This window comes from Lontra canadensis, unplaced genomic scaffold (assembly GCF_010015895.1).
Source record: "Lontra canadensis isolate GAN:19392208 unplaced genomic scaffold, GSC_riverotter_1.0 scaffold16, whole genome shotgun sequence".
Taxonomy (NCBI): domain Eukaryota; kingdom Metazoa; phylum Chordata; class Mammalia; order Carnivora; family Mustelidae; genus Lontra; species Lontra canadensis.
Window position 1 is genome coordinate 20,674,495 of NW_022631010.1, and position 27,409 is coordinate 20,701,903.

The 27,409-nt window shown below is 44.3% G+C and overlaps 1 protein-coding gene across 1 annotated transcript in view; it reads left to right on the forward strand.

The window, feature by feature from the left end:
* The first annotated feature begins 7,028 nt into the window (after nt 1-7,028).
* Nucleotides 7,029-27,409, forward strand: part of SLC24A3 (solute carrier family 24 member 3) — a 484,555-nt gene continuing 464,174 nt past the window's right edge. The window contains exon 1 of the mRNA XM_032859275.1: nt 7,029-7,722. Within this exon, the coding sequence (XP_032715166.1) occupies nt 7,287-7,722 (436 nt within the window). The 5' untranslated portion in view covers nt 7,029-7,286. The remainder of the gene's footprint in view (nt 7,723-27,409) is intronic.

The following is a 27,409-nucleotide window of genomic DNA, read 5'->3' on the forward strand; positions in this document are numbered from 1 at the left end:
CTCAAAGTCAGATGATGCCTGAGCAGAAAGGATGGAGACTGGATTCCGTCTGAGATTAAGCTGAACCAGACAAGGGCAGATAGCCTGGGAAGGAACCACTTTCACGTGGTCAGAAATTCCCCCCCCAAGGAGGATGTCTACCACTGCCACCAGGGGGTGCGCTACCACCGCTTTTCAAGGTCAACTGTGCGGACTGCCCCCAAACCATGCCGGCTGGTGGTCTGGGGGATGGAATGAGATAAGGAAATGAATAAAGCACTGTACCTCTTGGGGCCACTAACTTAGATCCTGACTCCGGGTCTCTGGGGGGACAAGGGCTTGGTGATGGGTCATGTCTAGACAACTCTTAGGATGTTACACTTGGCAGTTGAACTGGGCTTGGAGTGGACTCTGATCTGCAGTTCGATTCCCAGTGCTGGGGAAGAGGGGTTTGCTGTGATTACCCTCATTACCGATAACACAGGGTTACTCAAGGGTGAAGAGGGACAGACTTTGGCATCTCTTTCTTTTGGCTGTTTGTATTTTCAAAACACTGCCTTGCCGCAAACAACCTTCTGAGGAAGGGCTGACAACATCTTTCTAGTTACCAGTGAGGACACGGAGGAACAGGGAAGAAATGCCTGCATGTTAGATCTGCAGCCAAATTAGAATCAGAAGTCCAGCTTCCTGCTCCACCAGCTGAGGCCGAGCACCTGGGTGGGCTGCCTGTCCTCTAACATCCAAGGCTCCTCAGAGACAAGCCTCAGGGCACAGGGCAGCCAGGAACTCTTGGGGAAAGTGGCCTGGAGCCCCTCACCCAGCCTTCTGCTCAGTCCTGCCAAAGTCAAACCATGTCAATTCCTCTAATTTAAGTCAACTGTCTTAACTACTTACACATGAACAGATTCTTTTAATTTTTCCTTATTTTTTTCAATTAAAAAAATAGGACATGCTGATGCCAGAAAAATAATTCCAAGAATATAAAACAATATTAAATAAAAAGTGAAAGTCCCTCTTTATTCACTGATCTCCGTCCAAAGTCCTGTAATCCCACCTCTAGGAGTAACCATTGTCAGCCATCTAAAAATATATATATTTTTATGTAAGTATAATTTTTATAATATAAGTATATTTATATATGTTTATATATTACACATATTTATATCTATCTATATAAATGTAGAGAGATCTATATATTTTATGTCATCCAGATTTATATCTATATATATTTTGACATCTATTTGCCTATTCAGAGACACATATGATCTTGCTTAACTTGACAAAAAAGACATAACACAGTTCATAACACAGCTTGCTTTTGCTATTTAAGGTGTATATCATATTTATCAGGATGAGGCCTTGAGAGGCAAAAATGATAGAACATTTTATAGATCTATTTTCTTGGTTAAAAACATGGGATTCCTAAGCTTAGTATTGATATGTTAACAAAAATAAGCCCCCAGGGCCCTCCTTGCCATACTCAGTGTCTTGTGTGCCCAAGTTTCCATCAACAAAATAAAACTAGTGGGGTTTATGTGTTTTCTTTCTGATTATTTTTTTAAAAGATTTTATTTATTTATTTGACAGAGAGAGACACAGCGAGAGAGGGAATACAAGCAGGGGGAGTAGGAGAGGGAGAAGCAGGCTTCCCGCCCAGCAGGGAGCCCGATATCAGGCTCCATCCCAGGACGCTGGGATCATGACCTAAGCCAAAGGCAGAGGCTTAACCCACGGAGCCACCCAGGTGCCCCTCTGATTATTATTATTATTATTATTTTATATATATATATATTTTTTTTTTTTTGAGAGAGAGACAGCAAACAAGAGTGCTGGTGGAAAGGGGAAGAAGGAGAGGGAGAGAGAATCACAAGCAGACTCTGGGCTGTGTGGAGTCCAACACGGGGCTCAATCTCAGGACCCTGAGATCATGACCTGAGCTGAAATTAAGAGTCAGACGCTTAACCAACTGAGCCACCCAGGTGCCCCTATAAGAGTTACTTTTATTTGTGATACAACTTGTGTGAAACAGAAGATAGATATAGCCATAGTTATAGGGTGTGTTTGTGTACCCTGTCTTTACTTCTTCTAAACATCCCAAACAAGTCAATTAAAAATATTGACAAAAAGGCGCAAGGTAATATATTTTTCATTTTTAGATTTGCCCTCCAGGATCCACCAAAAATACATGCCAAGCTGTATTCCCAGAACAGCAGACGTCAAACCTTAACACAGAAGAGCCCCTGGGAGATTGTGCATACATGTCTAAAAATCTCTCTTATACTTTCTAAGTCCCCTGACATTTGATTGAAAGGCTGTTCCATGGCTCTGTCAAGGACTGGGTGGGAATCTCTCCCGATGTTACCTTTTCTACTTAACTCTCATTTAGAAGAAAAAGAGGGGGGAAGAATTCACAAGAAGTGGGTTGTGCTTTTTCCATTCCAAGCTGCGTGCAAAGCTTATGCACATCTGAGGGCTTCTTCTAGGCTTGTCTTTAAAATCTCGACCTCTGAAGTTTGCTGGTTGACCTGTTGTCCTGCAGTTACCCTGGGGTAGTGTAACCGGTTTGAGAAGCAGCCTGTGACTGTTTCAATTTCAGCTGAAGTTCCTTATAAAACTAGCCAATCTGGGAGATCATTTGTCTCTGATCCAGAGGCACTGGTTTGATATTCTTGGCTTACACTAAACTTGGAAGGGAACTGAAGCATCATGTAAAAACAATACACACCTATGCAGCATGAAAAAAATAAATAAATCACAGCTCTACACACCCGTGTGGACAGATCCCACAGAAGGAAGCATCCATTTACCTGAAGTTCAAGGACAGGCAGCAAGGACCTGCAAAGGGTTGTTTTCAGAGGGTTACTGCCTACTGGAGGCTTGGTACAAGGAGTCTTTCGGGTGGCGGGGGTGGGGGAAGAGGTGATCAGGAAATCTTCTAATTCGTGATGTGGAACCCACGTAGGGTGTACATACGTACATACGTACATACAATCATTGCACTCTATGCTTCAGCTGCGTGCATTTTACTGTATGTATATTATAATACCTACTTTTTTTAAAAAAAAAAAGATGGTGGGTGGCATAGTCCGTTAAGCATCTGACTCTTGGTTTGAGCTCGGGTCATGATCTCAGGGTCGTTGAGATCCAGCCCCATGTCACACTCTGTGTTCAGCTCAGAGTCTGCTTAAGAATCTCTCTCCCTTTCCCTCTGACTCTTCCACTCACATGCGTGCATGCTGGCTCTCAAATAAATAAAAAAAATCTTAATAAAAAAAGATGATGGGCAGCTGTGAGTATGACAGTGTTCCACCAGGGAAAGAAAAAGACCTACAGCCATATTCACATAGTGAGTCCAAATTGCCAAACAAAAGCAGACAGTTGGGCAAAAGGAAAATAAAAAATTGGAAACTAGCATAAAACGAGCAGTTTCGCTTAACTCTTCCTTAACATTTAAGGTAACGTGAGCCCCATGTGCCGACAGGGTGCTCCCAAATGCCTCTGGATGTGGAGTGTGGACTCACACACATACAGGAGTGATAATTTGTGTTCTTCAGAATGCTGACAGCTCAGGAAGAGTCTAAAGGAGCAGTTTTACTGGCTTTTAAGAAAGGTAGCTGATAAGAACAAGAGTGAGAGCAAGAGTCAGGCTTTCCAGGGTGAAGTTGGGGTTTTGTCCAAATCTGGGGAACTGCACGTGCACAAGGTGACATGTCCGCAGGTGAAGGGCTACAGGTCAGTTTGGTCAGTGCCATAGATTACCGAGTCAGGTGGTGACAGAAGGCCTGGGTGGTTGTCTCTAGGCACATGGAAGGAGTACTATACCTGAGGACTGTTCCAGAAACATTCCATGGAAGAGTTTCTCCTTTTTATTCCCTCATCTGCCAACATTTGGCCTTCCTGTGCTTAGAAGTTTTCTGTGAGGGGTGCCTGGCTGGGTCAGTTTGTAGAGCACGCGACTCTTAATCTTGGGGTTCAAACTCCTTGTTGGGTATAGAGCTTCCTTAACAAAAATATGGTAAAAGAGATGTAAAAAGGTTTTTTGTTCACCTCTGGTGGTCTTCTCCTTTTGCTTGGGCCATGTCTTCCTGTGTTAGAGTGCAGCCCTGGTAAGTAACCTCAGCCAGCAAGTGGCTTCTGATTTTCTTGTTGCTTCCCTTCCTTCCTTCTCAGTTGGTGGTTTGTCTGACACAACTGGCATTGTTTGGTGTTATGGAGATAGGACCTTGCTTTGTTGTGGAAACTGCTGTCAGGTCTGGGTGCTGTGGGCAAGGGGAGGCTGGAGACCTGGAAAGAACGCAGGAGGGCCCAGGAGCTGCTGGTTTTCTGGGTGCAGATAAGGCTCCGCTCACTGGCTGATGTAAGAGCTCTCCTGGGCTGAGAGCATCAGCGAATGTGGTCATGGGAGGCCTTTAATTTTTGTTATAAAGGCAGAGCTAGGAGAAAGATGAATCACTTCTGTGCCCCCGCATCAGGCCAAAGTCTTTACACAGAATGAAAACTGGAATGTGGATGGGAGGTGAAAACAGGGGCCATGCACAGTGACCCCCAGCACCTAGCCCTGAGTGAGGAGGTGCCTGGCTCATTCCTGGAAGGGTAAAAGCCCCAGCGCATCTCGGGCTGATGCCTCTCTTTCCAAACAAGCTAAACTTCAGACTGACATAGCAGGGCCTAGAATTTTCTCCCTACGGCTCCCGGCACAAAAATGTGAGATCAAATACAAGCAGATTAAGAAATAAAAGGCAAAAGCTACCTCAGGATTGATGACGATCCTGATGGTGAAAGATAAGTAGCACATTAATGATTTCAGCTCCTGGTTCTAACAAAATTCAATTGTGGGAAGCGGGGTGCTTCTGAAAACTGGGAGAGAACGGATAGGACAGAAATAGCTGTTTTCCTTCGAAGAGGAGCCCACTGGGATCTGCCTGTCTTCCCCATTGCTGCAGAGGACTTAGGAATCCCCCGCTCCCCAACCTCCAAAGGTGCCTTTTGAAGAAGAGGGTCTTGCCTGACCCAAGAAGAAACCTTCCCTCTCCTTCCTGCAAAGAAGCCATTGCCTCGGGGTGGGGTAGGGGCGCATGCAGTGAGGTACCCACCTGCCCAAGGTTCTATCAGGCCTGGGAACAGATTTCCCCATTTTTCTTCCTGGGTGGTGACTGGCTGCTCAGGGGTCTTTGTTTTACTTCAATACCCTCTTTGCTCTGAAATGTCACAGTGAATATTAACTCAAAAGTCATTTCTATGTGCCACAGGAGTGAGCTCTTTCCCTCTCTCTCCCTTTTGCCCTGTTTCTTCCTCTCTCTTACCACAGGTGCTGGGAGGATTTCTAGGGAATCAACAGTTCCTGGTCCCTCCTCCCTGCTTCCTCTCCATACCTCTCCCCATCCCCTCGATTATACAATTTCTGGTGCCTGTGGCCATTTCCCCCTAAGCTTGTGTTTGTTCCCCAGCCCAATTAGTTCCAGCTTCCCTCTTTCATTTTTATTTTTCCTATTTACACTATTGGAGTGTCTTCCCTAGTTAGCTGAAGGAAAAGCAATGTGTTCTGCTCCCCTAACCTATTTTTGTGTTTCTGAACATTTGAGGGAGGTAACACCACTGGAGAAAACCCCCCACCCCAACCCCAACTCCAGCCTAGAGGAACTTACATAGTTTTAAATCCTCCTCAGTAGCTGGGAACCAAAGCAAAAGGACAACCACACCGCCGTCATAGGAAGGGGTTCTGTGTGTCTGTGAAGATGCCAAGCTGAGAACATGAGTAAATAAATGACATGCCCAAGAAGCAGTCTTCCTGTCTCTGTGAGTGAAATAGTCCCTCTCTGGAAAGGAAGCCACCTTTGAAGGTTTGCTTTGTCCTTTTCTGTGACCCTGCTGTCCCCAGGTGCTGTTCAGGGTCATCTGAGAAGCTGTGGGCTAGATCCCCCACAGGTGCAGACACACTTGGACTTTGGGTGCTCCCGGACCTAGAACTGGAGAAACCTTCTTCCTGCTCACCTGTCTAGATGTCTGTGGCAAAGTATTCTCATAGGAGACAGTCACACACACAGATCCCCAGTTTCCAGATGATCCTCTTTTGAACCTGCTCTTTTTTTTTCCCAGCCCCATCGCAAGGGTATCATCTTAGGGCTGTTTATCTGTCGTCCAGCCCACAGACCTAGGGAGGCACGTGGAAGCCCGAGGAGGGATGGTGGGTGGTTCTGAGACCACTAGGTGTCCTCTCTAAATGGGCACCTTCTGCAGGGCTGTGGGCCGGGCCAGACTCTAGGACAGTTACCACCTTAAGTAGGTGAGGGCAGGAACTGGGAGCAGAGGAATGGAGGAACTAGGCCTGTGACCTCAGGGGGTAGGGGCAGGCTGATGCTCCCTGCGGGAAGCCAGGGTCCTCCTCCTGAGGTTGGCTAGGGACCCTCAGGCCGCCTTATTCAGGGACAGTGCCGATGCCCTTCTTCTTCAGCCACAGCATTGGGTTGGGTCCAGCGCAATCGGGGAGTGAAGTGCGAGCCGGGTAGCGCAGGGATCCAGGACACCCCAGTGAGGCAAGAGCCTCCGGAGAGTCCGGTTCCAGGACCAGAGCCTGGCGCGCAGGGGATCCCCACAAGGGGGCGGAGGGAAACCCAGGAGGCCCCCGGGAGGAGGCGCAGCCAGCGGCTGGGCGCGCGCAACCGAGCGCACTCGCCGCCCCTCGGCTCCGGGCAGAGGGTGGGGAGGGGGCTGAAGAGACCATCGGGTTCTCCGAAGTTTCGGGCGATTCCTTCAGCCCGGAGACCCGCCTCCCAGTGGCGTGCTCCCCAAGAGGGGGCCTTCTGCGCCGCCCCCCCCAACCCGGCACTACACGGTCGAAGGATCGCGCGCGGGGCTCCCTCCCCAGCTCAGTCTCCTCCCCACGCGCCCCCTCTCCGCCGCGCCGGCCAGCGCGGGCTGCGTCCCCGGCACTGCCCCCCGCCCGCGCCCGAGCCCGAGCCCGAGCTGCCGCGCCGCCGCAGGCTGCGGGAGCTGCGCCGCCCGTGCTCACGCCTCGCCCGTGCTCCCGGCGCGCTCCGGCCCCGCTCGGCCCCGGCTCCCCGCTCCCCGCGCGCGGATCATGGAGTGAGGGGGCGGGCGGCCCCGCGACGCGCTCCCGCAGCCGGCGAGGCCGGAGCCAGACCGGGTGGCCTCACCAGCCGGCGGAGTTGGCCAGCGGCGGGCCCTCCTCCCGCCGGTCCTTCCCCGCTCCTCCTCCTCGGCGGCCGCCGCCCCCGCCTCCCGGCCGCCCCCGCCGCCCCCGCCGCGCCGCCGCCCGAGGCCGAGCGCGGACGCCGAGCGTGGGAGCCATGGCGCGCGAGGAGGAGAGGGACCCCGAGCGCCGGGAGGCGGCGGCGCGGGCCAGCGGCGAAGAGGAGGAGGAGGAGGGCGAAGAGGGACTGAGCGACAGCGACGACGAGGACGAAGACGACGAGCCCGGCAGCGGCGGGGAAGAGGAAGAGAAGGCGGCGGCCGAGCGGGAGCGCAGCGAGGACGCGCGGCTGCAGCGCGCAGGGTTGCCTCCAGCCGTCGTCCCCGCCGCGGCCGCCCGCGAGAGGAGCGGCCGGCGCCCGCCGGGGCCCCCGCCGGGGCCGCTGCCCTGCCGCCCGAGGATGCCGTCGCCCGACGACGAGGACCGCGAGCGTCGCCGGAGCCGCCGGAGGGACCTTCTGCTGAGCCAGCTCTGCTTCCTGGCCTTGGTGGCGCTGCTGCTCTGGTCGCTGTCGAGCATGCAAGAGCATAATGGTGAGTGCTCGCGGCTCGCCCCGAGTGGGCGCTGCGGCTCCGGCAGCTCGGGGCTCCCGGGCCGGGCGCGGGGCGAGCAGGCTGGCCGGTGGGAGGGGGTGCTGGGCACGAGGACTCCCCCTGCCCCTTGGGGGGCTCGGAAGGAGGGGGCCCTGGAGGCGAGGACCTCGCAGTGGAGACGCAGACGGCACGCGGAGCCGCCGGGCTCGCCCCGGGAACCCTTACCTGTGCCTCTTGGCTCTATCCTTCTAACCCACCGGCTGGAGGGATTGGTGGTAGAGGCGGTGGGGACTGTTACCCTAAGGAGGTACACCCCCGCCCCGGCCCAACAAAGTTGTCCTGGTAAGACTCGGTACCTGTGCAGGTAACCACCTGTACACCTTTGGCTTATTGAGAACACGAAGAGGGGCTGGTTGACTGGTGAAAACGTAATTCTCCAGTGCTCCCCATATAGAACACGCGGTGTGGACCAGGTAGAGGGCTCCATACCCGCTTTTCCAGAACAGGTGCCCGGAACTTCGGGTAGGAAAAAAAAGTGTTGGCCACCTGGCTAGGGTTTAAGGAATCTACTTGTTCTCTTTCACTGAACACAGACTGGGAAGACTGATCCCTTTTGTGCCCTTCCAGGTCTGGAAGAAATGGTTTAGATTGTCCTGCCCATCAGGCTCTCTACTGCTCTCACGGTGCCCTGCAGTGGGTCCGCCCTTTACCCACAACTTTTGTCTTATCTTTGTCCTTGGCTTTTCTTGAGCTGAAATAGACCTTGTGGAGAAATGTGCTCAGAACAGTTGTCCACTGAAAACAGTTTGGACCCTGGGGGGCAGCTGTCTAAATAACGGAGGGAGAGACTTGGAAGAATAACTGTTGTAAAAACGGTTTTATATCCCAGCCGTTCAAGTGGCACAGTTCGTGGGAAAACAGCCGTAAAAATGGTTGTGAGAAAAAGCCGTTACAAATACGTGCCTTGGTGTTAAGATAGATGTAGCCCTGATACAAGGCGTTAGGAAGAGCAGAATAAAATCTTTTCGATAGTGATGGTGAAAGGGTGACATCAATTAAAGAAGGGATCTCCCCCAAATTGGCTGGTCTCGTTCTTCCGGGGGGGGGGGAAGCAGATGGTCGGGCTTGGTTCAGGTCTTAACCAGACCTCTTGACAGACTTCCTCATATATGGTAATATGAGAGAGTCTGTCTGGGTCTTCAGTGGAGCCCTTGGGACTACAGCTCTCTCCCTTTTTCCTGAATCCCAGATTATCTGGTGATGGGGGCCGGCATCGGGAAGGGGGCTGTGCTGGGGAGGGAAGCTGGACCTCTCTCAGAGGGCAGTGCCAGACCTGCCAAGAGCAGCTACCGACTGCTTCTCCCGAGAAGAATTTCCTTTCACTGACTTTTAATCTACCGGATTTTTATGAGTGCAAAGCCAGTCTGTACTTGGTGCCACCTTTGGAAAGGACCATGCGAAGTCAATTACGTGCCACCATTTTTTCCTGCATGCTGGGGCTCTGTGAGTCCTAGAGTTCCCACCGCTGTCAGGATATGAAAGACATTTTTCTGGATGGAGAATGTGACCCATACAGTTAAGTCCATCAGTGACAGGGGGCTGCCTGGGCCCTGGGAAAGCTGGGATGTTCAGGGGGAAAGGAGGTGGCAGACACTGTGCAAACTTAAAACCTGGTGACTCAAATGTCATTTTGAAATGGTTTCCCTAACAGTGACATTTCTATTCAGGTGCCACCAACTTGGGCATAGTTCCGTAGCACGGCTCTTTTCCCCGTCCCTTCCCTTGGTCTCTCTCCTTCCATATTCTTTCTGCCTCTCTCTCCTCTCCCAGAAATGTAGGGCTTCAGAAGACCCTCACCCCAGCAACTGAAGGTAACAGTGAAAAGCCAGCAGTGCAAAGAAGGATGTCATCCAGCCCCCAAATGGCATGCCCACCCTAATTCTGTCCCGTCACCTTTTCTTTAAGTAGATACTCATCATTTCACTACACGACGCCTAGCCGATTCTCAGCAAGGCTCAGGTGTTTTAAGCTAGTTTTTTGGAGCTAATTAATTAATATGTGTGAATCTGCACGTGATCATTTAGCTTGGGGGCAATTGTCATTCAGCATACTTAAGCATTTGAATAGTGACTTTTACCCTGGAAACTTGGGTGTTACTCTACTTAAGGGTCCTTTCAGTATGGATAAAAAGTTTGGAATTTAGCCTCATTTTAAAGACACGGTGTCTGGGAGAGGCTGAGTGATCCGCTTAAGGTCACACAGCATTTGGGGCATAGAGGGAAGAACCAGACCAAGGTGGCCTGGCTGCTTGATCCCACCTCTGTTCCCTGCTATTCATGCCACCATCTGGGTGCAGCTTTGTAATATTTATATAAACACATGGGGGTACCTTGCTAATGATCAAAGGGGGATTTTTTATTTATTTACCTTGAAAGCCACGCAGTGATTAAACGTAACTAAGCAGAAGCCTGTTTTCTAACGCATATTAATTTTTCTTTTCCTTTCTCTCTCTTGCTTTCTTTTTTTCTTTCTTTCTTTCTTTCTTTCTTTCTTTCTTTTTTTTTTTTATATAAAGAGCACAGTCCTTTCACCAAACCCAGATAGAGAGGTGTTGCAGTTGTGTTACACAGTGTTGTATAACATTCCTGATGGTATGGAATCTGAGCTCCCTTTCTGGACATCTGACCGAACTCCAGTCTAAATTCCTTTCTCTGAGATGGGACACAGGCATTATTAAAGGGAGGGTTAGTGCTGTAATCAAGACAAAGGTTAACCCTCATGGTAACAAAAGCAGTAATAATAACTGGAACTTGGTGGGCTCTTACATGCCAGGCACCGTGCTAAAATAAGGACACTTTTCACGCGTTGTGTTCTTTAAACTTGCACACACACTTTGCGGATGCCCCGAGCTTTTGGTGGTGGAGGAAGCAAGTGGGCCTGGGTGTTCTATTTAGATATTGCTGATAAAGATCTCATTTTTTATCTGTTTTCAAAGCCAATTGAAATAAGGTGTCAGAGTGTCAGATTTGCTAATGGGGGGTTTTCTTTTCTTTATCTTGTTTTTTTTTGCAGTGAGAATGGATTACTTTTGTGTGTTTCGAGTGGTTTGAAAGTGTTTAATTTTTTGTTTGAAGTAAGGAATCTGGTCATCTTTTTTTCCCCAGAAGTCATGTCAAAAAAGCCCAGAGGTTCTAACTCAGGAGTGATTATAGACATGTCCTCTAGAAAGTTCCTGGGTAGGTGAATAATGAGTATGGAAAAAAAAATGTAATATATATTGCTCAAAACATATATATATATACACACACACACATATATGTATGTTTGTATATACATATGTATGTACATATATTATATATATTCTGGTCCAGTTACTATTGCTAATAACAAATTACCCCAAAGTATAGTGGTGTAAAACTACCATTTTATTTTTTTGCTCATGGATACTTCGGCTCAGGAATTTGGACAAAGTGTAGTAGGGATGGCTTGTCTCTGCTCCACGTCTGGGGCCTCTGCTGGAAGGAGTGAAAGGCTGGGTGACTTGCCAGCTGGGTCTGCAGTCCTCTGGAGGCAACATCACTCCAGTGTCTGGGGTTGATGCCAGCTGGTGGCTGGGACCCTCAACTGGGCTGTCAACCAGAAAAACTATGTGTGGCCTCTCCATATGGCTTCTCCATGTGCCTTAGTTTGAACTTCCTCAGAGCACAGCAGCTGGGTTCCAAGAGGATAAAGGGGAAGTACATGGCATTTTTCTGTCTTAGCCACAAAAGTCACATAGTATGACTTCCATTGTTTTCTTTTGGCCAAGGCAGTGACAGATGTCAGCCCAAGTTCAAAACAGGGCGACAGAGATGCCACCACTTACTACTCAGTGGAGGAGTGGTGGGGTATATGGTAAGGTGAGCAGGCGGGCATGTGTGTTGTGGCTATCTTTGGAAAACCAGGGGGCCAAGGGATAATAACTTAGAGATCAGAGACGTTTCGCAAGGTGGTAAATGGTGAATAACACACACATATTTGAAATACTTTCCAATCATGATCACGTGGCAACGCATCTGAAGTCAGGTGTGGGGTGCACAGGTGGTATTTGGAAAGAGGGCTGTGTGGGTGTTTGAACTGCAAATTTCAGTTGCTGATCTGAGAGCGCATCTTTAGCTTTGTGGCTTCCCCTTCCTCAGAGGACAAAGACCACAACCTCTCAATCCCTCCTGTGGCTGACAGGGCTGCCTCGCTGGATTCCCCAGCTTTATCTTCCCTCCCCGCCTTCCCTTTCACGCTACACTACTCAGGCCTTCCTTCTGCTCCTGAAAGGGGTGACACTTCTTTTAGCCCCAGACCTGTCACACACACTGGTTCCATAGTCCCCATCCCAGCTAGTTCATCCTTCACTTCCAGGCCCAAGATCTTCCTAATCCAGCTACGTCCCCCGTTTTGCTCTCTGAACACCCTCAATTTTCCCTTCACAGTATTTGTCTCAGTTGGTAATTATGTATTTATTTGGTTGGTTCGAGCAATCTGTCGTACTTACCAGATTCTAAGCTCCCAGAGGTCAGGGACCTTGTGACCTTTGCTCACCTTTGTCATCTGTGTCACCTGCCCACAGTAGATGCTCGTAATACGCTTGTTAAGTAAAGAAGCTGTTTTGATTTCTGAACGACAGTACCTGTGTTCAAAACTAGCCACCATGCCTCAGGAGCTCAGTTACTAGCATATATTTTCATCTCATGATTTATAGTTCTGCTGCCTGTCCATCAAATTCAATATTCTTACATGTTTTTCATGGGCTCACATGGAGCTGCAGAAGGTGAGCGCTTTGCCCAGTGTCACTTTGTTAAGTGGCAGGATTTGAACACAAGCCCACTTGCATCCGAGCTGGGTGCTGCTGCACTCCCTAGCCTCAGCTTAGGAGGACATGAATAGAAAATGGGAATCACGCTGCCTTTTTCAGTCGACTGGGGAGAGTAAAGGAGTAACAGAAGGTTGCTTTCATAGAAGCAGTATTTTAGAAACACATTGCTTTTCAACCTTTTCTATTTTCTGCCTAAACATATATAGATGTGTCTCTCCTGGCTTTTCTTAGCTGCTCATCAACCCAGATTTTTTCTCAAAGATTTCCTTTACTTGCAAGCCTTGAATCCTTGTGGGAAGATTTCTTTCTTTCTTTCTTTTATTTTTTTAAATACCCCAGAGGGTTGGCAAAGCCAAAAGAATTGCAAAACCAGCCATTTGCTGAGAATTCCAAGGCTTGGTAGAAGTTGGCTGATGGGACAGGATTTTGGCAACTCTCTTTTTCCTTAAGGAGATTCCTTTTCTTTGAGTGAAGTAAGTTTTTTGGGGGAAATGGTAGTACACAGACACTTGTGTTGGGGAGACTGAGGTAGAGAGTTGAGAAGGCATCCTTGAAGTCACGTAGTGAATGGCTAGTACTGTCAGGAAGGTAATGGAAGTCTTTCTGCTCTTTTCCTGCCTTCAATTTCTGTAGAGCTTATTTGGCAATGAATTTTGTTTATCTTTGCAATGGTTTGAAACATGGTATTCTCCTGTAGAGTTTGAGAATTAAGGATTCAGTGGAAGAAGGTTTTCTCTGAGTGGAGTGCCGTTTATAATTCTGGAGTCCTAAGTTCTTAGACATGGATGATGTCTTCTAGACTCTCTCCTGGAAGATGCACTTGTCCTGTCCTTGTCCTCATCCCTGGGTGAAGTGATGCTCTTCATTGTTGGGAGTCCTGGGGGTTTTCCCACCCCCACCTTTGGGACACTGCCTTCAGTGGCACCCCTTGGATGAATTCCTGCCTGGATGCTACTGGTGGCACAAGACCCAAGGACTTCCATTCATTCACTCAGTAAACATGTGGTAGGCTTTTTCCTCTTTGTTGGGGGTGACTGTGGTGTCTGAGATGGATACCCAGAATATTGTCATCATGGTGGCTTAGACTTTAGTGGGAGGAGAGGTGTTGAACAACTAATTTTCAAGAATTATGAGAGAGAATGAATGAGAAATACATCATGGCGTGGAGGAGGTGTTGGTGGTAAGCAGAAGCTGGAATCTGGAAAATAAAAAGAATTAGGTTGGGAATGAATAGGGGATGAAAAAGATAATTTATAAAAAATGGGCAATAGCTACAGGCAGACAGTTCACAAAGCAATTGCAAATGACCAGTAGACACCAGTAAAAACCCTCATCTTTAATAGTAATCAGGGACATCTAATTTGAAAGATTTATTTATTTGAGAGAGAGAGCAGGGGGCAGGGCAGATAAAGAGAATCTTCAAGCAGATTCCCTGCTGAGTGTACAGCCCCACACGGGGCTCAAACTCGTGACCCTGAGATCATGACCTGAGCCAAAATCAAGAGTTGTATGGTTACCCTGCTGAGCCACCCAGGCACTCCTCAGAGAAATCTGATTTTAAAAAATGATGAGATACCATTTTTAAAAATCAGATTGGCAAAAATGAAAGCATGTGATAATGTCAGGTGTTGGCAGAGATGCAGGGGAGACAGCTTCTCTCATTTACTACAGGCAAGGATGTAAATTGGCTCCCCAAACACTGTGGGGAATTGCAAGGTGATAAAGTTTTAGGCACAGACCCCAAACGGAACTTTGGATAATTTTTAATGAAAGGTATAGAAAGGGGAGCGGAGGGATTGGAATGGCAGTGCCTAGGTAGTTGAGCCTTGGAGGCAAACCCAACTTTCCTGGATCCATTGGTGACCGTGCGGCATGTTGGTCACGACCCTTTGCACTCCAGACTAAAGATGTTAGGTGGGAGTTCAAGTGAATGGGGGGAAAGGCCTTTGTCATAGCTGGAGGTGTTCAAACCAATACCAGTTGCTTATTTGAATTATGAAATCTAGCCATTGTTCCTTGCTTGTCAACCACTCCTTATTTCCAGGAGAGTGAGAATAATTAACGTCTGCTCATCTGTGACCTAGTTGGTGGAATTTCACATTTGCACCTTGGTGTTTCTCTCTTCATTTCCTCCCTGCACTTCTGTCTTGCCTGACCACAGCCAATGTCGTTTTCACTTGCGTGACTTACGGTGGACCCTGATCCTCTAGAGGACAGGAAGTAACAAGTAGGTTGCTTGAATAGGACTTTGATGTGAGAACAAAGGGTGTGGGAGTAGGGTATGCACCACCAGGAGAAAGGGGGGTGCCCCCAGTTGACATCAAGGAGTCAACAGCACCATTTTTTTAAAAAAGATTTTATTTATTTATTTGAGAGAGAGACAGTGAAAGAGAGCATGAGAAGCAAGAAGGTCAGAGGGAGAAGCTGACTCCCCATGGAACTGGGAGCCTGATGCAGGATTCGATTCTGGAACTCCGGGATCGTGACCTGAGCTGAAGGCAGTTGCTTAACCAACTGAGCCACCCAGGTGCCCCAACAGCACCATTTTAAAGAAAGAACATGAGATAGTCACTTTTGGATGTTTTGATTTTGATAGCTAGTAGGACATCTGGGTGAAGTATAGCTGATCATTAAAATCGAGGTTATAAAAAAAAATCGAGGTTATAAGCTGCAGGTAAAGATAAGGCACTGCAGATAAAGACCTGAGAATAGTATGCACGAGAGTGAAAATTGTATCTTTGCTTAACTCCGGGGGTCTCAGTCTTCTCTGCATGTTGTAATCACTGGGGAACTTTAAACTTTACTTATGTCTGGGTCCTGCCCCCCAAAGATTCTGATGTAATATTTTGGGGGGGGCAGCCTGGGCATTGGGATTTTTCACAAAAGAAGCAGATAGCCCCAATGTGCAGCTAAGACTGGGCACCACTGGATTAGATTGAGGGTCAGTATTTACCTTATCATGGACATGTCGTAGCTGAGCTGGGAATTACGCTGGGCTGAATTTTTCTGTCCTGAACAAGAATGCTTCTTTTTCTAAGCCTTCACCACTAATTGAAGCCCAGACGTTCCTCCGGTTACCTTCATCTTCACTCCCTATGTACACTGCCATTGGATATTCTATCCGGTTCTCTTTTTCAAAAAATCCTTCTTGGGTTCTTCCGGCTTGTTCCAGTCTGGACAGGTTGCTTGTTAATCTGCTGTCCAGCTGTCATTTTGAGATCTCCCTTCAGCTTCTTCCTGCTTATGGTTTCTTTCCCCCCAGCTCTCCATATGTTGAAAGGATCCCATGTATGCTTGCTGCCTTTTTTGGTGTATCCCTTCATTTGTGGAGTACATTTCTGGGGATCACACACTCAAGGTGCTTTCTAAGACAGGGGTGTGGAAATAACAAAAACAAAAACTTGAGACATTGTAGGTTTGAAAATACATTAATTCTAGCCCCACACTTTGAAGATGGGGGGTGGGTCGGGAATTCCATTTGGAACACAATTTCCACACAGTTTTGAAGGCCTTGCTCTTATAACTTGCAGGGCTGTCCCTGAGAAGTCGGAGGCTATTTAAGTCTTTGGTATGAAACCTGTTTTTCCCCCTCTGAAAGCATGTGTGCTCTTTGCTCTGCTTCTAAAGCTCAGGCGTATCACAGTTAAATGTCTGCTGTGGTTCTATTTTCATGCCTTTTCCTGGGCACTTACCTGTTTCTTTTAATCTGGAAGCAGATGTCCTTTGGATCTGGGAACTTGTGTGATTTCTTCCATCCTCCGGTCTCTCTTCTCTCTAAATTGTCTTTTATTTGGGTATTTGACTCCTGAGATTCTGATTTTGAAGATTCATCTTCTAATTTTCTTATCTCTTCTCTCCTATGTTTTTTTTTCCCTCATCCTTTGCTCTAATTTCCATAGGTTTCCTAACCGTATCTTTGAATTCTATTGAGCTTTGAATTTCTGTCGTATTTTTAGTTTCCAGGAGCTCTTTTTTATTTCCGCTGTGCAAGTTATTTTTAGTAGCATCCTGTTCTGCTTCATCAATACAAGTATCATCGCTTACATCCCGACTCGGTTTCTCCAAGTTGCTGTTGTCTATTTTTCTGTTTTGTTTTTCATGTTATGGGCTTTCTTTGAAAACCATGTGACCCTTGGTGTCTACTCATATTTACATGAGGCCATTGAAATGATGATTGGAAACTGTGCAAGGAGAAGGGTCTGTTGACTGTTTCTCTGTAAGGTGATCTGGCCGGGCCACGTCTCTGGGCAGTGCTCCCACATCTCTAGTTCTGGATCTTTATCAGTGGGTCGTCACATTTCCCAGAGAGGGGTCACCCTGTGTCCTGTCTAGAGGGAGATCCAGCGGGAATACAGTGGGAGAGGAAGTGGGGTTTAGGGGGTGTCGTTCAGCGGAAACGTTCCCCTAGGCTCAGTGAGTTGTCTCAAGGGTGGCTAGGAGTATGACAGAGCCGCACAATTTATTTTGATCCATTGCAGGACTATCCTGAGATATTTCAGGCTCTCTTCCTGCTCTGCTCCCTCCATTCCTGTCTTCCTCCTTTTCTTTCTCTTAACTCCTCTACATGCCAAACTGGTAAGAACTGTGGCCTCCTGGGAGGGCTTATGCTCAGGGGCAAGGGGGAGGCATAGTTTTCACCATCTTCTTAATTTTAACTGACCTTTTTGTGGAGGTAGTTGTAGGTACACAGCTGTTGTAAGAAATAATGCAGAGAGACTCCTCGCACGTTTTCCCCAGTTTCCTTCAATGGTAATGTTTTGCAGAAGTCTAGTAGAATATCATAACCAGTGTAGTGCCTTAGATACAAGCCACTGACCTCATTCAGATATCCCAAGTTTCATTTGTATTCATGTGCACATGTGTGTGCGCGTGTGTAGCATGTGTGTGTGTTTGTATGTACATGTAGTATGCATGTGTGCATGTGTGTAGGCTGTGTGTGTATAGCACGTGTGGTGTGTGTTTATGTGTGTACATGTGTGTATGCACGTGTGTAGTGTGTATGTGTGTGCACGTGTGTGTGTATGTGTGTGTTCTGCACAGCTTTATCACCTGTATCAGTTTGCTGTAACCACCACAATCAGAATGCTGGACGGACCCACTGTCACAACGGCAGCTTACGTTCCCCTTTCCATAACTGCACAGCCCCTGTACCTGTTCACACAGGAACGAACAGGCGAGGTAAGTAACTCGTGTCACCTCCAAGAATAAAGTTAAAACATTATAACTTTTGGGGCGCCTGGGTGGCTCACTGGGTTAAAGCCTCTGCCTTCGGCTCAGGTCATGATCCTAGGGTTCTGGGATCGAGCCCCGCATCGGGCTCTCTGCTCAGCGGGGAGCCTGCTTCTCCCTCTCTCTCTGCCTGTCTCTCTGCCTACTTGTGATCTCTGTCAAATAAATAAATAAAATCTTTAAAAAAAAACATTATAACTTCTGGAGTGAAAGGCTACTTATAAGCTGGGGGTGGAGAGAGGAATGTGAAGTCTGTCGACGTTCATGAACCTGGGCCGTGGAGACCTTGGTCAGTGATGGCATTCCTCCCTCCAGGGATGCCACCATGTGCTAAGTGCCAGGTTAAGGCTGCATGGAGCTGGGGACCAGTTTCTCTGATGGGTCATGTTTTCTGTCATTTGCACAGCATTTCTGAATGAAAGCTCCATGAAAAGTTTACCCAAGCCTCTTTTTCATTCAGGCAGGTTAGTCAAGCTTTCTGCAATCCTAGTTTCACCATTATTTGTTTCCTGGGGAATTAGAGATGGAAATCTTGGGGACCATTATCTCTTAACATCTGGCTTTATGTTTAAGGAACCTGATGTGAAAGAGAATTGTAATCAGGGCCCAGATCCTTGTTTTCTGACTCTCTGCTTAGTAAATAACTACCCCCAACCCCCCAAAAATTAAGGGTAGGAATATATTTAGTGCAGATGGACTCTGGAATTATTTCAAATTTGGAAATGTTTCTGAAGTGTTAGGACTTTGTTGGGAATTATTTGGCATGCAGTGTGGTCACTGTATGGGGAAAATGAGGGAATTTCAGGGGGAGCTGCTTCTTGTAACAAAAGATTTTTTTTTTTTTTCAGAAATATTTGCTCTTAGGACACTCGTGGCTTGCTTCAGGAGAAAGTTAACATCATTGGGTTACCTTTCACTTGGCTAGTCACCTCATGCAGCTATGAGAATGATTGGTTGTTTTGAAGATGAGTGCCCATGAATTTTTCTTATTGGGGTCTTTGAGTTGACAGGATTTCACCATTTTTCATACCTGGTGTTGCAATTCTAGTCTGTGATCTAAACACCACTTCCAAACAAAGCAAAGCTTCCTAGGACCTTAAGACCCTAGGTTTTTGAAAACCCCAGGATAATTCCCTTCTAAGTGGGATTTCACAGTGTGGTTATTTGAAATCACAAGTGTTTGCTGGGGTAAGTACAGAAAGAAATCTCATTGTACCTACTTACAATAAATTGACATGAGGACAGGTCAATTGCAGTATCTTCCAACATTATGGTATATTTCCTCCCTTAGATATTGCAAAATTGATAGAATACTATATAAAATGTCTTGAATACTGCTTTTGAAACTAAAACTAGTAATATACAAGAAAATTGATTGACAGGATGCAGAACAAAAATATCACCCTTTAGAAATTTTGTCAAACTAACCCTTTGTAATCATACCCTTCCTCATCCCTAACCTCTGATCTGTTTGCTGACACCATGGTTTTTGTCTTTTTGAGAATGTCATACACATGGAATCCCACAGGATGGAATCTTTTGACACTGGCTTCTTTGGCTCAGACTCTCAGATTTGTCTACATTGTTGCATGTGTGGGCCGTTCATTCCTCTTTATGGCTGAATAATATTCCATTAAATAAGATCTACAACAGCTTGTTTATCCATTTGCCTATTGAACTTTTGGGTTGTTTTTAGTTTTGGTAATTATGAGTAGAGCTGCTTATCAGTATTCAAATCCAGGTTGTTTTTTTTTTCCTTAAATTTCTTTTTCTCACCTTATTATACTGGCAGAGACTTCCAGTACAATGTTGAGTTTGAGTGGACGTGCTTGCCTTAACCTGATTACTTAGGGAGAAAGCCTTCAGTCCTTCATCCTTAAGTATGATGCTTGCTGTAGGACTTTCATAGATGTTCTTTATCAAGCTGAAAAAGTTCTCTTCCACTTACAGTTTGTTGAGATTTTTTTTTTCTTGGTTCAAAATATCACTTTATTATAAGGAATTTATAAGTTGCCACAAAATCTACTACATTTTTATTTATTTTTATTTTTAAAAAATTTTTATTTTATTTTTTCAGTGTTCCAAGATTCATTGTGGTGCATAAACAATGAATGTTGAGAATTTTTATCAGGGATGGATATTGAAGTTTGTCAGGTGGTTTTCCTCCATCAGTTGATATGATCGTATGGTTTTTATTCTTTTTATTCAATATGATGGATTGCATGGGTTGATTTTCAAATACAGAATCAGCCTTGCGTACCCTGGAGAAGCCCCACTTGATCACTGTTTGTTTTTTTTTTTAATTTTCCTGGATTTGGATTGGTCATATTTTATTGCAGACTTTTGCATCTGTGACCACCCAGGGTATTGGTCATAGTTTTCTTTTCTCGTACTATCTTTGTTTAGTTTTTCTAACCCCACAAAATGAATTAAGAAGTACTCCTTTACCCTGTGTTTCTAGAAGAGGTTGTGTAGAATTGGTAGATTCTGCTTTTTAACGTATCATAAACATGGCACCAAACTTGACAATGAAATTTTAATGTCCACATAATGATAATTTTAAAAACCACAGTATTTTTCTTAGTATTTATAGCAAGTGATATTTATTGGACACTTTGCATGCTCCAGGCACTGCATAACTGTTTTTACCTGTATTGACTCCTTTAATCACCATATCCAATGGAGTAGGTACCATTATAATCTCCATTTTACATGCAAAGAAGAATAAGATGAAGCATGTAAGTAACTTGCTTAAAGTTTCTACGTGACCGATATTACTTGAATTCAGGCTGTCTGATTCCAGACCCCATGGTCTTAACTATTACATTGTATTCTCCAGTTATATTATAATTTACTTATTCATACCTCCGTTTGGGATATTGAGGTATTTTCTATGTCCTCACTGTGATGAATGTTCTTGTACTGAAATCTTTGGTAATTGATGACAGTTCCTTAGGCTGGATTCCTAGAAGTGCTATGTCAAAGTGCATGCCTATTGTAAAGGCTAATAACATCCTGCTATGTAATTTTCCAGGAATTTGGAAAAATTAGAAGTTCCAACAGCAATAGTTTGAGAGTGCTCAATTCAGTGTTCTCTTCCAGAATTGAATATTATGATTATTTTACATATTTCAAATTCAGTTTGATTGTGGAGAGATGGTATCTCATTGCTTTACTTTGCATTTTTTCATACTAGTGAAGCTGAATGTTTAAAAAATGTTTATTGGTCATTTATATTTCATGTGAGAAAAACTTATTCATGTCTGTTCTCCATTTTTTTCTAAGGGGATAACTGTTTTTCTTAATGACTTGTAAAAAGCTCTTTATATATTCTATATATTTGTCTTTTATTCTATATCAGAAGTTTTGCCCCCCCTTTTTTGGTGTACAGATTTTCATTTTTATCTGGTCAAAACTGTATCTCTTTTCTCTTGTATTTTTCCATTGTTTTATTGTTAGACCTAGGATCTCAAGTGTGTGTTTATTCCACATAATCCTCTATGTCTTTTTTCCTCCTGTTTGTATGGTTTAACTTAAAAAAAAAAAACCCTCTTTATTTCATTTGGGATTTACCTGAGCTAAGATGAAGATTTAACTTGAACAGATGAGCAGATTTAACAGTTAAATTGTTTATTGAATAATCTTTCCTCTGCCCACACATTTGTGGAATGACCTTTTAATCCGCGCTTGTTTGCTTATATATCAGAGGCAGTTGCTGTGATGTCTGTTTTGTTCTATTTTCTCATTAATTAATTATTGTAGCTTATTAGGATATTAATTACCTAATGGGGCAGGACTTCTCTCCTCTTGTTCTGGGAGAAAAAAAATCATTTGTTGTTATCACTTGTTTATCCTTCCAGGTGAACTTTAAAATCTCTGTTGAATTTTGCTAAAATGCCTGTGGGTTTTGACAAATCTATAAATAATCTGTGGAGAAATGGCATTTTACAGCATTGATTCTTTTTATTCCTGGTGTGCTTTTTCATTTGATCAAGGCTATAAAACAAATCTGTCAAGATTCAAAATTATTTCCCTATCTCCTTCATATATATATATATATATATATATATATATATACATTTTAAAGATTTTATTTATTTATTTGACAGAGAGAGATCACAAGTAGGCAGAGAGGCAGGCAGAGAGAGAGGAAGAAGCAGGCTCCCCACTGAGCAGAGAGCCCTATGCGGGGCTCGATCCCAGGACCCTGAGATTATGACCTGAGCCGAAGGCAGCGGCTTAACCTGCTGAGCCACCCAGGCGCCCCTCCTTCTTACATATATTTGTGAAAACTATTATTATTTATTCTGACTGTTGTTTCATTCTTTATATATTCTCTTAAAATACTTAATCTTTACCATTTTTTCTTCTCTTCTTTATATTTTATTCTTAAGTTTTAAACTATGCAAGTAATAATAAACACAAATTTGTTATACAAACCAATACCTTGTGTTTTCCTATAGTTTTCTATTAAAGGGAATTTTTATTTCTTTATTTTTTATGATAAAAGTGCTCAACAAAGTAGGTTTATTTATTTTTTCTTTTTGGTTAAGTTTTTATTTTAATTCTAGTTAGTTAACATACAGTATGTTATTAGTTTCAGGTGTACCGTATAGTGATTCCACACTTCCATGCAACACCTGGTGCTCATCACAACAGGTGCACTTGGAGGGCATTTTTATTTTTAATTAATTAATTAGAGGGAGAGAGAGAGAGAGAGAGAGAGAGTTGAGCACGTATGAATGGAGGGGAGCAGAGGGAGAGGGAGAGAGAGAATACTAAGCAGGCTGCATGCCCAGCATGGAGCCTGACATGGGGCTCGATCCCATGACCCTGAAATCATGACTTGGGCCAAAATAAAGAATTGAATGCTTAAAGGACTGAGCCACCCAGGCACCCCAGAGGGAATTTTTAGATTCATGCTGTAGTTGGGCGGTTTTTTACTGGTGACTCTTGTTAGGTGCTTTTCATTATGCTATGGAAGTTTCCTTTTATTTCTCATTTTCTGAGAGTTTTCTTTGTCTTTTCTTTTCTTTATATCCGCCATGGATGTTTTATGTGGGCAAATGCCTTATTAACATTTGTTGAAGTGTTTAGTATAATGTAACATAAATAAATATCCATGTGAAGCTACTCCTGAGGTAAACCCCAGATAGCCATGATATTTTTTTTCCTTTAATAGGATACTGGGTTTGATTTGTTCATATTCCTTATAGGATTTTTGCTGTTATATTCTTGACAGATATTGACATACAGCTTCCCTGCCAGGCTTTGGTGTTAGCATTGGAGCAACCTCACAAAACTATTTGATGATTTCCAAGTTCTCCTGTGTTCCAGAATATTTTATGAAGCAGGGAGTTGGCCTGTAACTTTAAAATCTGCAAGAACATTTATATGGGACTGCCTGGCCTTTACCTGGCCTGTAGCAATCTTCTTAAAAGTAATTTTGGAGAAACTTTTCAATTTCTGCTACTTACTGCTTACTTTTCCATGGAGCTAATTTGTTTTCTCAGAAATGTCCATTTCATTAAGATGTTTTAAAATGAACCAAATTATCAGTGCATTTTAAAATTTCAACTTTTTCTTTAATTGTGATTATGTAACACTTTCTCATTACTAACTTAGGTGTTTCCTTTTTCCTTGATCAAATTTGACTGTATTTGGTTTATTATTTTTGGAAGATCCATCTCATGTATCTTTATCAATTTTGCTCTTCCCCCTGTTTTCTGAATCAATTATAACACTAATCGTTCTTTAAAAATCTTAATTCCTTTGTTTTCTAATATCTTGAATTAAGTGCTTTATTTGTATATTTTTATTCTTTTTTGTTAATGGTGCATTTGTCCTTGAGGGAAACTTTAGACTCACCTTATAAGTTCCAAAGTGTCAGGTAGTCATTATTGTACTTTTCAAATAGTCTTGTCATTATAGTTTTATTTTTTCTGCAAATTAATTATTTAGGAGAGTGATTTTTAATTTCCAAGTTTATGTGTTTTTTTTTTAAAACACTAATTTCTAATTGTCTTCCAGTTTGTCCAGAGAATATGAGCTTTGATTGTGGTTTTTCATCTGCTTTGGTTGTTTCTTTTTGGAACACGAACTGTTTGTGATTGGATACCCATTTGTCTGTCTTTCATATCTATCATCTTCTCATTTCATCATTTCCCTCTTTTTGTCATTTCCTCTTCATTATGCAAGAGTTTCTACTTTTTTTTTTTTTTCCTCCTCAGTGGTTTTATTTTCAGCACTTTGGGTCTGCTCTGCTGCCTTTTATTCCATTTAGGTTTTGTTCATGCATTTCCATCTTTTTAATTTCATATCTTGTCTATCCTCATATTAGCTAGCTACCATTGTAATCTTAGCCTTTCTGCTCATTTTTAATTTTCTTTCACATAGCCCGTATTTCTTTGCATGCCATTGAGATTATGAAGTAGTTTCTTTCTAAAATTTACTTCTACTTCTTTTAATAAATTATTTTTGGAAGTATAATATTCTTTATGTTGCAGTGAATTTTTTTTGAGTTATCCACCCTTGAAAGAGAGGATCCAGGCCCTGTGTGTGCCTGGGAAGGGACTCCTCTGTCTCTCCAGAGCACACTGCCATATCGTGATATACTATTAGTGTATCTTCAGCTGAAGGTCTGGTTGCTGTTTGTTCATAGTCTTGACCAAATTCCCTGTGTTTATGTGACTTTTCTAGGGTAATTCAGCTTGCCTGAGAGGAGATATCCTGGTAGTTTGAATATTTAGATAGAGCTTTATTCATATAATTGCAATCAGTGATAGTTCTTCTAGAGACAGTTCACTAAAATCTTCCACCCCAGTTTGTGTCTTCCTTTGGTTCTGTTTGTCTCTTCTCTTTGTTGTTATTCTGCAAATGGCAATATTACCCCATCCATCCACTCTTTCCCCAGGTTGAGTTATAGAAAGAGATATTCATGGGGCAGAGAGCCCCTTGAAAGCATTTCCTTTCAGCAGCCTGGTTCTGAAATAAGGGTTCATGCCTGGGGACCGGTGTGCCATAGCCCAGCTCTCACTTCCCACAGCCCACTTGTCATGTCCCATTCTTCTGTTTCAGGAGCTCATCCACACTCTGTGAATGTAGGAAAGGGTGAATCACATATTGTTGACTGATGACCATAGTATCCCAGGATGCCTGTGCAGATTTCTGCTTTAAAGTTTCAGTTTGTTACAAAGAAGAAATTTCATTCATGGATAGCGGGATTCAGGAACAGCTGAATCTGTCTAGTATTAACTGACTGGTCAGTGTTTTTTCCATGCTCACACCTCTTTCACATATTTTATCTCACTGAATTATCTTCACTGAATGATGGATTCGATATTATTATCCTCTTTGGGTTAAAGTGACTTGCTCTAAGTCACACAGGTAACAATGGTGGTTTCCACTGTGCTGAACATCTCTGAGGAACAATTCCTGCCAGGAAGTTCAACAGAAGTAACTCCAGTGTGGTAGGCAGAATAATGTCCTCCTCCCTGTCAAAGATGCCCATGTCCTAATCCTAGGAACTTGTGAATCTATGGCATGTGGCAAGGGTGAATTAAATTAACTAATCAGCTTGTTTCGAGAGGAGAGAGTATCCTGGATTATCCAGGTGGGTCCATTGTGATCACAGGAGTCCTTGTAAGTGAAAGAAGGTGGCAGGAGGGGTCGAGTTAGGGAAAGTGAGGGCAGAAGCCGAGCTGGGGTTGGTCCATTGACTGGCTTTGAAGATGGGAGGGGCCATGAGCCAAGGAATGTGGGCAGTTGCTGGGAGCTGGGGAAGACAAGGAATGGGATTCTCCTGTGAAGCCTCCAGAAGGAACAATAGCCCTGCTGACACTTTGAATGTAGCCCACCAAGACCCCTGTTGGATTTCTCATTCTAGAAGTGTAAGATTTTGGTTTGTTTTAAAGTCACTGAGCTTGTGGGAATCTCTTGCCACAGCATTGGGAAACTAACACACTCCGCATATCAGACTTTATGGTCTGTTTTTTTCTTTGTTTTGTTTTTATTTTTTCTTAAAGTTTTATTTATTTGTTTGGAAGCAGGGAAGGGCAGAGGCAGAGGGAGAGAGAGTCCTAAGCAGACTCTGTGCTGAGCATGGAGCCCGGTGTGGTGTTTGATCCCACGACCCTGAGATCATGACCTGAGCTGAAACCAGGAGTCAAATATTTAACCAACTGTGCCACCCAGGTGCCCTATGGTCTCTGAGAAGCAGGAATAGGAAGTCCTGGAGTGATCTACTGTGTGTGCACATCACTCCAGGCGTTTACCTGGGCATTCATTTGATACATTTTATCCTCATTTGATATACTGTATATTTATTTTCTCACTGCGCTTGTGCTACCCTCCCAAGGAGAATGTCAGCTCCCGGGAGCAGGAACTTCCTCTGTTGTGTTCACGGTCTTATGCCCAGTGTCTGGTTTGGAGGAAAAGCTCAATAAATATTTGTTAGATTATTCCTTTTTGCCTGGATGATACTGTACTAACAAAATGGAGTCTCAGTTGCTTCCTTAATGGAATACTGCCAACTGTATAAGTAGTAACAAAAATAAAAAGAAGAAACTGAGTTAAAATGATTACTTTTCAGTGTTTTTTCTAGTGTCTGGTCATATACATAATTCTTCTTAGAGTTAGCAGATTCTTGTCTCACACTCTCAAAGGATCCTCTCATAAAATAAGATAGGTGATCATTATAAAATAAAAACGGTGTTGTAGATTACATTGTTGACTTATACATATGATGTTCCATGTTGCATTTTTGCAACTTAACATATTTTAATAATGATAACCATCAGTTTTTGATAATTATCATTTCATGGGCTGGTTGGCTTCCCATTAAATATACAGAATATTCCATTGGATATGTAAAATATATGTATTTAATTTTTTTTGTTATTTAAAATATTATAAGTTACTTAAAATATTTAATCATTACTAATTAAATGCCCTTGCCCATGAGTCTGTTACGAGTCACTGTACTCTGTAGTTATTATTCTGTTTATAGTTATTGGTAGTATGCTCGAACTGCTGACAATGTCTGTGAAGTTATGGGGCTTCCACAACTTTCTGTATAGACCTCTGTTCACTAGGTTTCCTGTCTTGGAGTGTTTTTTTTTAAAGATATATTTATTAATTTTAGCTAGAGACAGGGAACGAGCATGAGCAGGAGGGGCAGAGGGAGAGAGAATCTGAGCAGACTCTGTGCTGAGCAAGAAGCCTGGCACAGGGTTCATTCAGTCCCAGGACCCAAAGATCATGACCTGAGCCAAAAACCAAGAGTTGGACACTTAACCCACTGTGCCACCCAGGCGCCCCTGTCTTACAGCAATTTGAATAGCTTCTTCATTTCTGTTTACTTCTGAGGCATTCTCTGCCTGGTATCGAGTGTCTCCCCCCCCCCCCGCCCCCGTCTCTTCAACCTCAGATTGCAGTTCTGTGTCAAATTTTCCCTTGTCAGAAAGCCCTAGAACCTCTACAACAACTGGAGGGAAAGAGAGTGTTGATGGGTCAGTGATGGCAAAGAGGGACCAGTTTGGAAAACGCGTCAAGAGGGTTATGAGAATCCAGTGAAGGCACCTCCTTAAAATATATCACATGATGACCTTC